Source organism: Staurois parvus, unplaced genomic scaffold (assembly GCF_062004578.1).
Source record: "Staurois parvus isolate SC_StPar_1 unplaced genomic scaffold, SC_StPar_1.0 ptg000187l, whole genome shotgun sequence".
Taxonomy (NCBI): Eukaryota; Metazoa; Chordata; class Amphibia; order Anura; family Ranidae; genus Staurois; species Staurois parvus.
The window spans coordinates 4,246,743-4,264,285 of NW_028317983.1; the positions used below are offsets into that span (position 1 = coordinate 4,246,743).

At 45.6% G+C, this 17,543-nt stretch overlaps 1 protein-coding gene across 1 annotated transcript in view; it reads right to left on the minus strand.

The window, feature by feature from the left end:
* The window catches only part of NSMCE2 (NSE2 SUMO ligase component of SMC5/6 complex), a 432,520-nt gene that overhangs the window by 13,349 nt on the left and 401,628 nt on the right, over positions 1–17,543 (minus strand). Inside the window, exon 5 of the mRNA XM_089677511.1 lies at positions 2,225–2,322. Coding sequence (XP_089533637.1) covers positions 2,225–2,322 — 98 coding nt within the window. The remainder of the gene's footprint in view (positions 1–2,224; positions 2,323–17,543) is intronic.

The following is a 17,543-nucleotide window of genomic DNA, read 5'->3' on the forward strand; positions in this document are numbered from 1 at the left end:
TTGGGGCTGCATTTGGGGCCTGGTATATTTTTTGAGTTGACCACCACTGTTCTAGACCAGTAGTCTCTAAACTGAAACCCTGGGGCAGAATGCAGCTCTTCGTTTTCCTTTACCTGTCCCTTGGGGCACTATTCTTCCCACTGATACCAATGATGGGACACTATTCCTCCCACTGATACCAATGATGGGGCACTATTCCTCCCATTGATACCAATGATGGGGAACTATTCCTCCCACTGATATCAATGATGGGGCACTATTCCTCCCATTGATACCAATGATGGGGCACTATTCCTCCCACTGATACCAATGATGGGGAACTATTCCTCCCACTGATATCAATGATGGGGCACTATTCCTCCTACTAAAACCAATAATGGGACACTATTCCTCCCACTGACACTATCGATGGCGCAATATTCCTCCCATTGACACTGTCGATGGCGCAATATTCCTCCCACTGACACTATCGATGGCGCAATGTTCCTCCCACTGACACCATTGATGGCGCACTATTGCTCCTCCTGACACTATTGATGGAGTACTATTTCTGCCACTAAAACTAATAATGGGACACTATTCCTCCCACTGACACCACTGATGGGGTACTAATCCTCCCACTAAATCCAATAATGGGGCATTATTCCTGCCACTGACACAAATAATGGGGCACTATTCGTCCCACTGACACTATCGATGGCGCAATATTCCTCCCACTGACACCATTGATGGAGTACTATTTCTGCCACTAAAACTAATAATGGGACACTATTCCTCCCACTGACACCAATGATGGGGTACTAATCCTCCCACTAAAACCAATAAAGGGACACTATTCCTCCCACTGATACCAATGATGGGACACTATTCCTCCCACTGATACCAATGATGGGGCACTATTCCTCCCACTGATACCAATGATGGGGCACTAATCCTCCCACTGATACCAATAATGGGGCACTAATCCTCCCACTGATACCAATGATGGGACACTATTCCTCCTACTAAAACCAATAATGGGACACTATTCCTCCCACTGATACTATCGATGGCGCAATATTCCTCCCATTGACACTATCGATGGCGCAATATTCCTCCCATTGACACTATCGATGGCGCAATGTTCCTCCCACTGACACCATTGATGGCGCACTATTGCTCCTCCTGACACTATTGATGGAGTACTATTTCTGCCACTAAAACTAATAATGGGACACTATTCCTCCCACTGACACCAATGATGGGGTACTAATCCTTCCACTAAAGCCAATAATAGGATACTATTCCTCTCACTGACACCACTGATGGGGTACTAATCCTCCCACTAAATCCAATAATGGGGCATTATTCCTGCCACTGACACAAATAATGGGGCACTATTCGTCCCACTGACACTATCGATGGCGCAATATTCCTCCCACTGACACCATTGATGGAGTACTATTTCTGCCACTAAAACTAATAATGGGACACTATTCCTCCCACGGACACCAATGATGGGGTACTAATCCTCCCACTAAAACCAATAAAGGGACACTATTCCTCCCACTGATACCAATGATGGGACACTATTCCTCCCACTGATACCAATGATGGGACACTATTCCTCCCACTGATACCAATGATGGGGCACTATTCCTCCCACTGATACTAATGATGGGACACTATTCCTCCCACTGACACCAACGATGGGGCACTATTCCTCCCACTGATACCAATGATGGGGCACTATTCCTCCCACTAACAACATGGATGGGGTACTAATCCTCCCACTAAAAGCAATAATGGGACACTATTCTTCCCATTGACACAATTGATGGTGCACTATTCCTTCCACTGACACCAATGACGGGGCACTATTCCTCCCACTGATACCAATGATGGGGCACTATTCCTCCCACTGATACCAATGATGGGGCACTATTCCTCCCATTAAAACCAATAATGGGGCACTATTCCTCCCACTGACACCAATGATGGGGCACTATTCCTCCCACTGATACCAATGATGGGGCACTATTCCTCCCACTAAAACCAATAATGGGGCACTATTCCTCCCACTAAAACCAATAATGGGGCATTTTCTACTCCCAGTGACCACAGTCTTCCCCCTCCTCCCCTAAATCCTGAAGGATAGTGAACTGACCCTCTATTTAGAAAGTTCGGAGACCCTTGCTCTAGATAATGATTTTGCTTTAAAAACGGCTTACAATACAGAACATACCTGGGTGATGGAACAAGTGAAATTATCAATGCTCTGGGTGACGGCTATGTCTTCGTCCTCATCCAAATTGACTTCTGGCTCTTCTGATGGCATACCCACTACGAAACAAAGGAGGACATTGTTAACATGAGGATGAGATTTGCAGAGCTCCAATATAAAGAGAAATGCTGAGTTGCAGGAACCATGTACAAGATAACATCCGTGCTAAACACAGTGTTAGGACGGGTCTAGATGAACCTAGACAGTACAAATACTAGATCCAGTTCAGTAGCATCAATCTAAAGCAGTATATCAGGCAAACTAAAAAGAAGCATCAAATACATACACTATATTGCCAAAAGTATTGGGACGCCTGCCTTTATACGCACATGAACTTTAATGGCATCCCATTGGGTTGGCCCCGCCCTTTGCAGCTATAACAGCTTCAACTCTTCTGGGAAGGCCGTCCACAAGGTTTAGGAGGGTGTCTATGGGAAGGTTTGACCATTCTTCCAGAAGCACATTTGTGGGGTCAGGCACTGATGTCGGATGAGAAGGCCTGGATCGCAGTCTCCGCTCTAATTCATCCCAAAGGTGTTCTATCAGGTTGAGGTCAGGACTCTGTGCAGGACAGTCAAGTTCCTCCACCCCAAACTCGCTCATCCATGTCTTTATGGACCTTGCTTTGTGCACTGGTGTGCAGTCATGTTGGAACAAGAAGGAGCCATCCCCAATCTCTTCCCACAAAGTTGGGAGCAGAAAATTGTCCAAAATGTCTTGGTATGCTGACGCCTTAAGAGTTCTCTCCACTGGAACTAAGGGGCCAAGCCCAACCCCTGAAAAACAACCCCACACCATAATCCCCCCTCCACCAAACTTTACACTTGGCGCAATGCAGTTAGGCAAGTACTGTTCTCCTGGTAACCTCCAAACCCAGACATGTCCATCGGAGTGCCAGACAGAGAAGAGTGACTCGTCACTCCAGAGAACACATCTCCACTGCTCTAGAATCCAGTGGCGGCGTGCTTTACACCACTGCATCTGACACTTTGCATTGCACTTGGCGATGTAAGGCTTGGATGCAGCTGCTCGGCCATGGAAACCTATTCCATGAAGCTCTCTATGCACTGTTGTTGATCAATCTAAAGGCCACACCAAGTTTGGAGGTCTGTAGCTATTGACTCTGCAGACAGTTGGTGACTTCTGCGCACTGTGCGCTTCAGCATGTGCTGACCCCACTCTGTCATTTTACGTGGCCTACCACTTCATGGTTGTTGTTCTCAGTTGCTTCCACTTTGTTATAATCCCACTAACAACTGACTGTGGAATATTTAGTAGCAAATAAATTTAATGGATGAGGTGGCAACCTATCACGGGACCACGCTTGAATTCTCTGAGCTCCTGAGAGCGACCCATTCTTTCACAAATGTTTGTAGAAGCAGTCTGCATGCCTAGGGGCTTGATTTTATACACCTGTGGCCATGGAGATTGGAACACCTGAATCCAATGATTTGGAGAGGTGTCCTAATACTTTTGGCAATACATTGTATATTGGAGGTTTTTCACCTACCAATGGATTTGTATTTCTGTCCATTCAGTCCTGAGATTTATACAACTCTGGCACACAGCATTGTAAAATGTACAGGCCTTGTTCCTCCGCCAGCTTGTGACTGTACAGAGGAAATGTAGCAGGCTGAGGAACTCATTCCTCTGTCACTCTGCTCTTTCCTCCTACAAGCATGATCCGTGTTAGAACATGAGTACTGTAGGACAAATGACTGGCCCCTTGTGTTGCCTTTCTCTCCCTCAGTAAAAATATGCCGTACAGGGACTACAAAAGGCTGATGCCATGTCAAATTCAGGTACTTACAATGCATACATTAAAAAGCTACATCGTGATGTATTAATGAATACAGTGATGAATTTATTAGACTTCTATATAAAAATAACTAACAAGTAATACTTACCTGCTCTGTGTAATTGTTTTGTACAGAACAGGCCCGATCCTCCTCTTCTCGGGTCCCCGCTGGCACTCCAGGCCCCTCCATCCTGCTGAGTGCCCCCAGAGCAAGCTGCATGCTATGGGGCACACTTGCATGCTTGCAATCGAGCTGCCTGTGTGTCTGTAAGACACAGAGCACAGATTGGCCCTGCCCCTGCTCCCTCCTCATTGGCTGTGACTGACAGCAGTGGGATCCAATGGCTACCGCTACTGTGTCTCAGTCAATGAGGAGAAAAGAGACCCGGGAGAGCCGCTGGATAGCGATCAAGCTCATGTAAGTATTAGGGGGGCTGAAGGCATGAAGGTAAAAAAAACCCTTCTGCCTTTAATTTTTGAGTTTTGGTCAGCATGGGCTAGGGTTAGAACGTGTATCAGTGTTTATTGTTATCTGTGGCCCACTGAGGAGAATTGACCTTCAGATTTCTTATCCCTATGTGCAAGAAGTGAGGAGAAGCAAGGTCTGTGCTCCCATATCAGCCTGTTTATTACTGTTATTGCACATTTGATATGTTCTCGTTTCCCCTCCTGTTTCGTCTCTAGTTAGTACAGTCCCTAGCTTGACACTATCTGCTCTCTTATGCTGCTCAGCTTAGTTTTAATTTCTATTGCACAGACAGGGTTTATATATGCAATTGTTTTATTTTCTAGTGCAAATATGGAGTTTAGGAAAGGAACTGTCTTCTCACACTTTAAATGGATGGAAAACCATCCCTTGTAATACACGTATCTGAAGTAAACCTATGCTGGATTCAACGTCTGTCTTTTACTGAAGAGTTAAGCTACTTGTGGAGGGAGCAGTATGTATAGTAGAAGAGTCTGGAGGTATAACGGGGGCAGTAAATACAGTAGAGGAGTCTGGAGGTATAACGGGGGCAGTAAATACAGTAGAGGAGTCTGGAGGTATAACGGGGGCAGTAAATACAGTAGAGGAGTCTGGAGGTATAACAGGGGGCAGTATGTACAGTAGAGGAGTCTGGAGGTATTACAGGGGGCAGTATGTACAGTAGAGGAGTCTGGAGGTATGACAGGGGGCAGTATGTACAGTAGAGGAGTCTGGAGGTATGACAGGGAGCAGTATGTACAGTAGAGGAGTCTGGAGGTATGACAGGGGGCAGTATGTACAGTAGAGGAGTCTGGAGGTATGACAGGGGGCAGTATGTACAGTAGAGGAGTCTGGAGGTATGACAGGGAGCAGTATGTACAGTAGAGGAGTCTGGAGGTATGACAGGGAGCAGTATATACAGTAGAGGAGTCTGGAGGTATTATAGGGGGCAGTATGTACAGTAGAGGAGTCTGGAGGTATTACAGGGGACAGTATGTACAGTAGAGGAGTCTGGAGGTATTACAGGGGGCAGTATGTACAGTAGAGGAGTCTGGAGGTATGACAGGGAGCAGTATGTACAGTAGAGTCTGGAGGTATGACAGGGGGCAGTAGTACAGTAGAGGAGTCTGGAGGTATGACAGGGAGCAGTATGTACAGTAGAGTCTGGAGGTATTACAGGAAGCAGTATGTACAGTAGAGGAGTCTGGAGGTATGACGGGGCAGTATGTACAGTAGAGGAGTCCGGAGGTATTACAGGGAGCAGTATGTACAGTAGAGGAGTCTGGAGGTATTACAGGGAGCAGTATGTACAGTAGAGGAGTCCGGAGGTATGATGGGGACAGTATGTACAGTAGAGTCTGGAGGTATTACCGGGAACAGTTGTACAGTAGAGGAGTCTGGAGGTATTACCGGGAGCAGTATGTACAGTAGAGGAGTCTGGAGGTATTACAGGGGGCAGTATGTACAGTAGAGGAGTCTGGAGGTATGACAGGGGGCAGTATGTACAGTAGAGGAGTCTGGAGGTATGACAGGGGGCAGTTGGTACAGTAGAGGAGTCTGGAGGTATGACAGGGGGCAGTATGTACAGTAGAGGAGTCTGGAGGTATGACAGGGGACAGTATGTACAGTAGAGGAGTCTGGAGGTATTACAGGGAGCAGTATGTACAGTAGAGGAGTCTGGAGGTATGACAGGAGGCAGTAGTACAGTAGAGGAGTCTGGAGGTATTACAGGGAGCAGTATGTACAGTAGAGGAGTCCGGAGGTATGATGGGGACAGTATGTACAGTAGGGGAGTCTGGAGGTATTACAGGGAGCAGTATGTACAGTAGTGGAGTCTGGAGGTATTACAGGGAGCAGTAGGTACAGAATAGGAGTCTGGAGGTATGACAGGTGGCAGCATATACTGTAGAGGAGTACGGAGTTATGATAGTGGGACAGTATGTACAGTAGAGGAGTCTGGAGTTATAACGGGGGCAGTATGTACAGTATGACAGGAGTCTGGAGGTATGACAGGGGGCAGTATGTACAGTAGGAGTCTAGAGCTATGATTGGTGCAGTATGTACAGTAGAGTCCAGAGGTATGATGGGTGCAGTATGTACAGTAGAGGAGTCCAGAGGTATGACGGGGGCAGTATAAACAGTAGAAAAGTACAGAGGTATGACGGGTGCAGTATGTACAGTAAAGACCAGAGATAGGACAGGGGGGCAGTATGTACAGTAGAATACAGAGGTATGACAGGGGGCAATATGTACAGTAGAGTCCTGAGGTATGATGGGGGTATGTACAGTAGAGTATAGAGGTATGACAGGGAGCAGTATGTACAGTAGGGTCCGGAGGTATGACAGAGGGCAGCATGCACAGTAGAATATGGAAGTATTACAAGGAGCAGTATGTACAGTAGAGTCCGGAGGTTTGATAGGGGGCAGTAGAGTATGGAGGTATTACCGGGAGCAGTATGTACAGTAGAGTCGTCCGGAGGTATGATGGGGGGCAGTATGTACAGTAGAATATGGAGGTATTACAGGGAGTAGTATGTACAGTAGAGGAGTCCGGAGGTATGATGGGGACAGTATGTACAGTAGAGTCCGGAGGTATGACAGGGGGCAGTATGTACAGTAGAATATGGAGGTATTCCCATGAGCAGTATGTTCAGTAGAGGAGTCCGGAGTTATTACAGGGAGCAGTATGTACAGTAGAGTTCGGAGGTATGATGGGGACAGTATGTACAGTAGAGTCCGAAGGTATGACAGGGGGCAGTATGTACAGTAGAATATGGAGGTATTACAGGGAGCAGTATGTACAGTAGAGGAGTCCAGAGGTATGATGGAGACAGCATGTACAGAGGAGTCCGGAGGTATGATGGGGACAGTATGTACAGAGGTGTACGGAGGTATTACTGGGAGCAGTATGTACAGTAGAGGAGTCCGGAGGTATGATGGGGACAGTATGTACAGTAGAGTACGGAGGTATTACCGGGAGCAGTATGTACAGTAGAAGAGTCCGGAAGGATGGCAGGGGGTAGTATGTAAAGTAGAGGAGTACAGAGGCATGACAGAACAATTAACAGGTAGACTCACAAATGGTGGATACTGATATTTACATAATTTTCGCATAATTGGCAACAAAATCACAAAAAAATTTGGTCATATCTATATACAGGTGAAGTACAGGGGAATAGAAATTTGGCACCCCTTTACAAAACAGTAATGTTAGAATAGCAAAAGAGCCAGGTTCTTCACACAGAGGGTGTGACGGAGGTTAAATCACTGTCCAGGAAATGGGCCCGCAGGTTATTCTGGGATGGTGGAGGTGGTGGCGATCGTGTTAGCAGCACCGAACTGTGAAAGGCGTGGGGAGGATGCTGAAACTAAAACAGGAGTGTGTCAGTGGAATTAGGGATAATGGATGTTAACAATGAGAGACACCAAAATCGAATAATATTATTAGCAGTGGTTGTATCGTGGAGTCCAGGAACAGTGGAGGTAGTGAGGGTAACACTTGTCAGACTGGGGGGTTCAGGCTTCTTCTATGGCGGCTGATCACTGAGAAGTTATTGCACATACTGTACTCTGCTGGTGTAAAACTAGCTAGAGAGCCCTGTGTAACCCTCCTGTCGTAGATCTGACCCAAAAGAGAGCCATTATGATACATATACCTCCTGGCCCCAAGCACACAAGATGAAAGCTAATCCTCTTTTATTGCTGTAGATCAAAAGTCATCGTCATCTTTAATAAGGCAGAAGGAGCCCCAATACACAGGAATTATATTCTGATATTAATTGCACAACATGAAAAGATGGCTAATTTTCTTGCGATGAACTGGTGACACATGCATCCTTATGTAGAAAGTGAATAGAATGTGGACAACAGCCTGACACATGTAGAAAATAAAAAAGAGCCAATGTGTGGCATTTCCTACTAATGAGCATGTTAGAGCTGAACAAGTCTGAATCAGGAAAAAGAAATCCATGGCTCAGTAATTTTTCCGGAATACAGCCTATGAGTAAAAGCTGAAGTTGAATGCATGCTGGGTACGTATCTCCACCCTTTTGCCTGCATCAACAAGTTTGTAATTTTATGTCATTGATATTAGCAAAGGCACTAACATATTTTGTTCAAATTAAAAAACATGAAATAAAAATATGTAAAAAAAGTATTGGTGTATTTAAAACAATTCATGCTATTTAAAGAAAACCTGTGCTTTGCACATACAGGACACAGTAACAGGCCCTCTTTAATGTGCCCCCCACACACACGCCTAAGCAGCGCATGCATCTCCTTTGAGCCCCTGCCACTTTGTTAAACCACTACAATTGAAGAAAAAGACGTTTTGAGCAAGCTCAGCCACAGGACTAAGGACTCCCCCCTTCACCTATGTGACAGTTCATGGCCAATCACCAACCAAGCACATAGAGAGCATGGCATGCTCCTCCATACCTGGAAGTACTGGGTAATTTATTTGTTTCTGGAGACTGAACAGAGCACTGAGTGACAGGAGAGCAAAAGAAAAGTATTTGGCACAGGGGATAATAAATTAAATCTGCTGTTTCAATTGAAGGCCAACTCTGTCAGAATATTTTATCTTAAATAAGCAATGAGCACTTCTGACTTCAATCAATGGAAGACGCCAATTACGTGTTTTTAAAAATATTTTTGTATTTTCCCACCAGGCTGTAATGAAGGTGTCACTTTTTGGAAGATAGATACTCTATTACTTACCATTATAAAGCAAGTGCGACACCATTGTTTTGTTTGTATCCATGCATGTGGAACAGGACAAAGAACTCTTGTGGGGGGTATCTTGCAAAAAAAAAAAAAAAGTTCCTGAGATATAAGAAACCAGTGTGTGATCTATCTTGACAACTGCAACCAAAAATCTAAATAATAGTTTTTGGCTGAGTAATCTCCCACTTTCTGAAAAGCCAATATACAGTGGGGCAAAAAAGTATTTAGTCAGCCACCAATTGTGCAAGTTCTCCCACTTAAAAAGATGAGAGAGGCCTGTAATTGGCATCATAGGTAGACCTCAACTATGAGAGACAAAATGAGAAATAAAATCCAGACAATCACATTGGCTGATTTGGAAATAATTTATTTGCAAATTATGGTGGAAAATAAGTATTTGGTCACCTACAAACAAGCAAGATTTCTGGCTCTCACAGACCTGTACCTTCTTCTTTAAGAGGCTCCTCTGTCCTGCACTCAATACCTGTATCAATGGCACCTGTTTGAACTTGTTATCAGTATAAAAGACACCTGTCCACAACCTCAAACAGTCACACTCCAAACTCCACTATGGTGAAGACCAAAGAGCTATCGAAGGACACCAGAAACAAAATTGTAGACCTGCACCAGGCTGGGAAGACTGAATCTGCAATAGGCAAGCAGCTTGGTGTGAACAAATCAACTGTGGGAGCAATAATTAGAAAATGGAAGACATACAAGACCACTGATAATCTCCCTCGATCTGGGACTCCACGCAAGATCTCACCCCGTGGGGTCAAAATGATCACAAGAACGGTGAGCAAAAATCCCAAGACCACACGGGGGGACCTAGTGAATGACCTGCAGAGAGCTGGGACCAACGTAACAAAGGCTACCATCAGTAACACACTACACCGCCAGGGACTTAGATCCTGCAGTGCCAGACGTGTCCCCCTGCTTAAGCCAGTACATGTCCGGGCCCATCTGAAGTTTGCTAGAGAGCATTTGGATGATCCAGAAGAGGATTGGTAGAATGTCATATGGTCAGATGAAACCAAAATAGAACGGTTTGGTAGAAACACAACTCGTCGTGTTTGGAGGAGAGAGAATGCTGAGTTGCATCCAAAGAACACCATACCTACTGTGAAGCATGGGGTTGGCAACATCATGCTTTGGGGCTGTTTCTCCGCAAAGGGACCAGGACGACTGATCCATGTGCAGGACAGAATGAATGGGGCCATGTATCGTGAGATTTTGAGTGCAAACCTCCTTCCATCAGCAAGGGCATTGAAGATGAAACGTGGCTGGGTCTTCCAACATGACAATGATCCCAAACATACAGCCCGGGCAACGAAGGAGTGGCTTCGTAAGAAGCATTTCAAGGTCCTGGAGTGGCCTAGCCAGTCTCCAGATCTCAACCCCATAGAAAACCTTTGGAGGGAGTTGAAAGTCCGTGTTGCCCAGCGACAGCCCCAAAACATCACTGCTCTAGAGGAGATCTGCATGGAGGAATGGGCCAACATACCAGCAACCTTGTGAAGACTTACAGGAAACGTCTGACCTCTGTCATTGCCAACAAAGGATATATAACAAAGAATTGAGATGAACTTTTGATATTGACCAAATACTTATTTTCTACCATAATTTGCAAATAAATTCTTTCCAAATCAACCAATGTGATTGTCTGGATTTTTTTTCTTATTTTGTCTCTCATAGTTGAGGTCTACCTATGATGCCAATTACAGGCCTCTCTCATCTTTTTAAGTGGAAGAACTTGCACAATTGGTGGCTGACTAAATACTTTTTTGCCCCACTGTATCTGTACCTAAAGCTGCCCAAAGATGGGTTGTTTGTTTTTTTTTGATCAGTCCACTGGGACAAGCAAGGTGGATGGAGGAATCTTCCCTGGTGTGCTATTGTATTCTGACAAAGGGGACTCTGCTGTCAGAAAACACTGATCAGCGCTGCCACCGATTGGCTGGAGCTGCTGATCAAAAGAAACATTTTAACATTCTCATTTAACAGGAGGCATCGAATAGCTAAAGTGTAGTCACATAGGGGGTAAAGAGTAACTCCATGTTGTATTCAACATGGAAATGACGTTTGTTTCTTCCACTAAAAAAAAAAAAAGCTTTGTATTTTTTTCTTTGTATCCACCTAGAACAGCGGTTCTCAACCCCTTTGGGGGTCGAACGACCATTTCCCAGGGGTCGCCTAAGACCATCGGAAAACACATATTTCCGATGGTCTTAGGAACCGAGACACCGCTCCTCTGACTCAGTCGATGTGTGGGCGGGATGACACGCTGCCCTGTCACCTGGCCACACCTCCGGGATCCCTCAACAACTCCGCCTCCTCGCCGCTGATTGGCCACCGGAACTGTAGCTCAGGAGAGGCACACAGGCGGCCAATCACCGGCGAGGAGGTGGAGCTTGGAGAGGAGGAGCCGAGCGGCAGCGCGCGTAGATCTAAGAAGATCGAGGGAACTGCCGCAGTAAGTGAAGAGGAGAGCGGCCAGAGAAGGAAGACAGCTGACAGGTAAGTGAGAGAGCGAGCCCAGGCTGGAGCAGGGGTCAGCAAGGTAAGTATCATTGGTGTCAGTGGGAGGAATAGTGCCCCATCATTTGTGTGACTAATACCAACAATGGGGCACTATTTCTCCCACTGACACCAATGATGGGGCACTATTTCCTCCCCCCCCGCACTGACACCAATGATGGGGCACTATTCCTCCCCCCCACTGACACCAACGATGGGGCACTATTCCTCCCCCCACTGACACCAAGAATGGGGCACTATTCCTCCCCCCACCGACACCAACGATGGGGCACTATTCCCCCCCCTGACCCCAAAGATGGGGCACTATTTCCCCCTCCACCACACTGACATCAATGATGGGGCACTATTCCCCCCACTGACACCAATGATGGGGCACTATTCCCCCCACTGACACCAATGATGGGGCACTATTCCCCCCACTGACACCAATGATGGGGCACTATTCCCCCCACTGACACCAATGATGGGGCACTATTCCCCCCACTGACACCAATGATGGGGCACTATTCCCCCCACTGACACCAATGATGGGGCACTATTCCCCCCACTGACACCAATGATGGGGCTCTATTCCCCCCACTGACACCAATGATGGGGCACTATTCCCCCCACTGACACCAATGATGGGGCACTATTCCCCCCACTGACACCAATGATGGGGCACTATTCCCCCCACTGACACCAATGATGGGGCACTATTCCTCCCACTGACACCAATGATGGGGCACTATTCCCCCCACTGACACCGCACTATTCCCCCCACTGACACCAATGATGGGGCACTATTCCCCCCACTGACACCAATGATGGGGCACTATTCCCCCCACTGACACCAATGATGGGGCACTATTCCCCCCACTGACACCAATGATGGGGCACTATTCCCCCCACTGACACCAATGATGGGGCACTATTCCCCCCACTGACACCAATGATGGGGCACTATTCCCCCCACTGACACCAATGATGGGGCACTATTCCTCCCACTGACACCAATGATGGGGCACTATTCCTCCCACTGACACCAATGATGGGGCACTATTCCTCCCACTGACACCAATGATGGGGCACTATTCCTCCCACTGACACCAATGATGGGGCACTATTCCTCCCACTGACACCAATGATGGGGCACTATTCCTCCCACTGACACCAATGATGGGGCACTATTCCTCCCACTGACACCAATGATGGGGCACTATTCCTCCCACTGACACCAATGATGGGGCACTATTCCTCCCACTGACACCAATGTTGGGGCACTATTCCTCCCACTGACACCAATGTTGGGGCACTATTCCTCCCACTGACACCAATGATGGGGCACTATTCCTCCCACTGACACCAACGATGGGGCACTATTCCCCCCACTGACACCAACGATGGGGCACTATTCCCCCCACTGACACCAACGATGGGGCACTATTCATCCCACTGACATCAGTGATGGGGCACTACTCCTTCCACTGACACCAATGATGTGGCACTATTCCTCCCACTGCAAAATTACAGTTATGAAGTAGCAACGAAAATAATTTTATGGTTGGGGGTCACCACAACATGAGGAACTGTATTAAGGGGTCGCGGCATTAGAAAGGTTGAGAACCACTGACCTAGAAGGTACTTCATGTAAGTAAAGACTGTGTAAAGTGAATAGGAGGCGCTACAAAACAGTAAAAACACAATAAGGGCCTCCTCTGCTACTAAATAACATAAATGATAATTAAGTGGAGGGGAATGCAAACACCCAACCATATACCAAATGGATAATTGCAAATTATAAAAAGTATGGAGCAGCGCTACCCTAAATATTATCATGGCTTATAGCAAAAAAACAAATATAATAATACAAAACGGTATTAAAACCCAATATAACTCATACCAAATATATCTTAATGGTGACTATTCATTATCCTCAGTGCATACAGTGGATAAATATGCCACTCACTCACCAATCATGAAGTGAACTGATCCACTAGGGCAGGGGTGGGCAACTGTGGCCCTCCAGCTGTTGTAGAACTACAAGTCCCATGAGGCATTGCAAAACTGACAGTTACAAGCATGACTCTCAAAGGCAGAGGCATGATGGGACTTGTAGTTCACCAACAGCTGGAGGGCCACAGTTGCCCACCCTGCACTAGGGAATCCATAGTGAGACGGAAAAGTGAATAATTGTTGAAAATAAACACCAGTGAAGGAGGAAAAAAAACCTGATGGGACTACAATAAAGTGAAAGATATTAATAAATAAAAAATGGTGAATCCCTAAATGTGGGATCAATTATCAATCTGACAATAAGGGTGAATAAATATTGAAAATAAATGCCAGTGAAAGAAAAAAAGTCCTGATGGGATTCCAATAAAGTAAAAGATATTAATAAATATAAAAAATGTTGAATCCCTAAATGTGTGATCAATTATCACTCTGACAATACTGGTGACCACAAAGGCTATAAATTGCCAAATAATAGTGAAAAATAGGTGAAATGCTCCGTGAATCCCTAAATATGGAATTATCACACAATAGTGACAAGTGCAGTGATTAAATGACAAAAATCCGATAAAAAATAAATATACATAATAAAAATATATCACCAGAAATGATTAACCAAAAAAAGTATAAAAATTGTAGCATGAAATAAGTCCAAAGAAAAAAGTTCAAAGGTGCGTAGACACCAAATATTCCAACGTCTTCAGAAAGTGTTGGCGATAAAGCGAATATGCATGACAAACAATAGGAAATAATCCATAAACGGCTTCCATAAACATAACAGTAACATACCATAAAGTGTCATATAGACATGACTTAACATTGACTAGTCTTACCAGTTTATTGGGAATCAGCTACAAAGGTATCTAGGAGTGTGTATGTGGGTACATTACAGGATACCTGTTTACATGCTGCTTTAGGTACAGTAGAACTAAACACCAAATGGACGGCGTTTAGCCTTCTAAAGCACTGTGCATCATAAGCACATGACAATGTTTTTTAGATACTTATTTAGATACCGTTTTAACCTTTTCAGTGCTGCTGATCTCCTTTATATCTGCCATTCTCAACCTTTTTTTTACATCAGAAGGACCCTCTAAGTAATTTTCTGGTATTGGGCAATGCTGGCTATATTGCTGGTTGTTGGAAAGAATACCTCTCTTACAATGGTGGTCACAACGCCACCCCTACAGACAGCTAAAAATATGACTGGTGTCCTGCAGCTGGCTCTGCCAAGTGGTGTAGTCCCTGGAACTATGCATGCACCTTCAAATGGGAGGTGAATCAGCCACAGCTCAGGGAACCCCCTAGTAATCTCTGGAGAAGCCCTAGGGTTCCAGGGAACCCTGATTGAGAATGGCTGGTTTACATGTGTAAAATAAGAGAGTAAGCATATGAGCGCTATCAAGAATGTATAATAGCAGCTTGAACACAAAAGGTAAGCAAACACCACCTTCAATATAACATATAAAACAACAAAGTGCAGCGCTAAAAACAAATCGATAAAGATGCAAAGTTCCTGTCACTAATAGTGACAATGAAATAATTCCAAAGATGACATAGAGTCCACATGAAGATCAGGTGTGATCGTGAAACATATGCGTGGGGGACTTGATCCGAAGTAGTGATAAAAAGTGAATAGATAAATTGCGCACTCACCAGAGGTGCTTAAATAATACGCCTTATAGATCTGCCTGTCTCATCAGGTGTGTGCTGGGTCATCAATAAGGTCAGGATCCTCTATGGTTACGGGTCACGTCTCAGGTATGGCACTCAGGTGTATAGCACATTGGAAGGTCCCTTAAAGGTGCAGCTTCTGCAGGTGAAGGCTCTCAGTGAAGAGAGCACAATAAGGGACATGTCAGGGCTCTGGGTATGACCAGAGGTATGTGAACTGACGCAGGGAAACGCAGGCTTCAGATATGTTATAAACAATATAATTTATTAATACTAACAATACAAAACGCAGTGCAATACTAAAACATAACACAGTGCAAACGAACCAAACCAAACCACCCACAGATAACAATACATACAATGCAAGCGTAGTCAGGCCGGTCGGGTCATTAACAATCGGGCAGGTAGGAACAGGAGGAGCAGGCAGAGAGTAGTCAGGTCACGAGCCGGGTACAACAACTAACGGGCAGGTAGGTACAGGGGGTCAGGCAGAGAATGGTCGGGGTCACAAGCCAGGGATCAAACAGGAGAAGTCAGCAGAGGTCAGGATCAGGCAGGGTCGGCAACGAGTCAGTCAGGCAGGAACAGGAATGCAGGTAACAAGATACAGGGGCCCATAGAAAAACACACACCAAGGCCCAGACTGCAGGTCTGGCCATCCCTTAAATACACCTCCGTAATCAGCTTCAGGTGTTTGGCTGACTGCAGGGTTGAGTCTCTGATTGCTGAGAGCACCCGCTGGCCAGCCCTGGTACTGCAGCCCACAAGGCAGGTGAGTCCCACCATTACTGGCAATTCCATTCCTGACAGGACACCACATAGCGTGATACCATAGGAACAATTTTATTTGCAAATAGGTGCATACAAATGTGTGCATAAGAAAGCATTTCAGCTTTGGCTGCACATCATTGTGCTGGACTGGCTTTCTGATAGTGACAGTCATGGAATGTGACAGCAAGGCTGTGTGTATTCATCATCAAGAGGTGTTTTAACAGGGTGACAAAGCAAAAACAAACTGGGAGACAGATGTCACCCTATAATAGAAAATGCCTGAACAAGGACCATAATAGAAGCTTTTAATAAAAGCTAAAGATTTAACGACTAACTTCTGGAATTATATTAACATGACAAAATGATATGCAGCTTTGCTGATTGGGTTTAGATATACTTAAGAGATCTGCATAGAGTTGGTTCACCAACCCAACCATTCTTCAATGTCTATGGACACATTCAGTGCAGTATAAGGTTTGGTGGATCCTTTTTTGTGGTCTAGTCAGTTCTAGCTGACAGGCCTTTTAAACATTTTTAAAAATATAACATAATAATCACATTACACTGCCATGTCACGGACGTTCAAGTTTAAGTGGCATTTCTTGAAAACAAGAGGAAAAGTCAAAGATAGGCAGATAAATGTCTCCCAGCTTCCTGGAAGGTTATACAGTAGATAATGTAAAGCTTTCTAACTTTTCTCCGGGAAGAGTTGAGCAACGCTCTCTGCTCTGTCATCCTGAGCTGTACGATTAGTTAGACACTTTGCTCTTGCTGTGCTACATTCCAGCAACACCTCAATGTCATTTCTTGTAAACTGGTTAAAAAAAACAGCTGAGCAACTCAGCCAAGTGCAGAGGAGCAGGGGTGGACTGACAACTCATGGGGCCCCTGGGCAATAGGGGATCATGAGGTCACTGTGTCCTTGCCCAAAACTCAAAAAAGCCTATGAAAAAGGTACCGGGGATCTCATGGGGCCCCCTACTGACCCCGGGCCCTCGAGCAGTGCCCCAGTTTCCAAATGGTCAGTCCACCCCTGCAGAGGGGTGCTACAATGACTGCTAAGGGCAGAGGGATGCTATAAGATGTGCTAAGTGCAAAGGGGTGCTACAAGGACTGTTAAGGGCAGAGGGATGCTATAAGAACAGCCAAGGGCAAATGGATGCTATAAGAAGTGCTAAGTGCTACAAGGACTGTTAAGGGCAGAGGAATGCTAAAGGAACAGCTAAATGCAGAGGGGTGCTATAGGAACAGCTAAATACAGAGGGGTGCTATAGGAACAGCTATATGCAGAGGGGTGCTATAGGAACAGCTAAAGG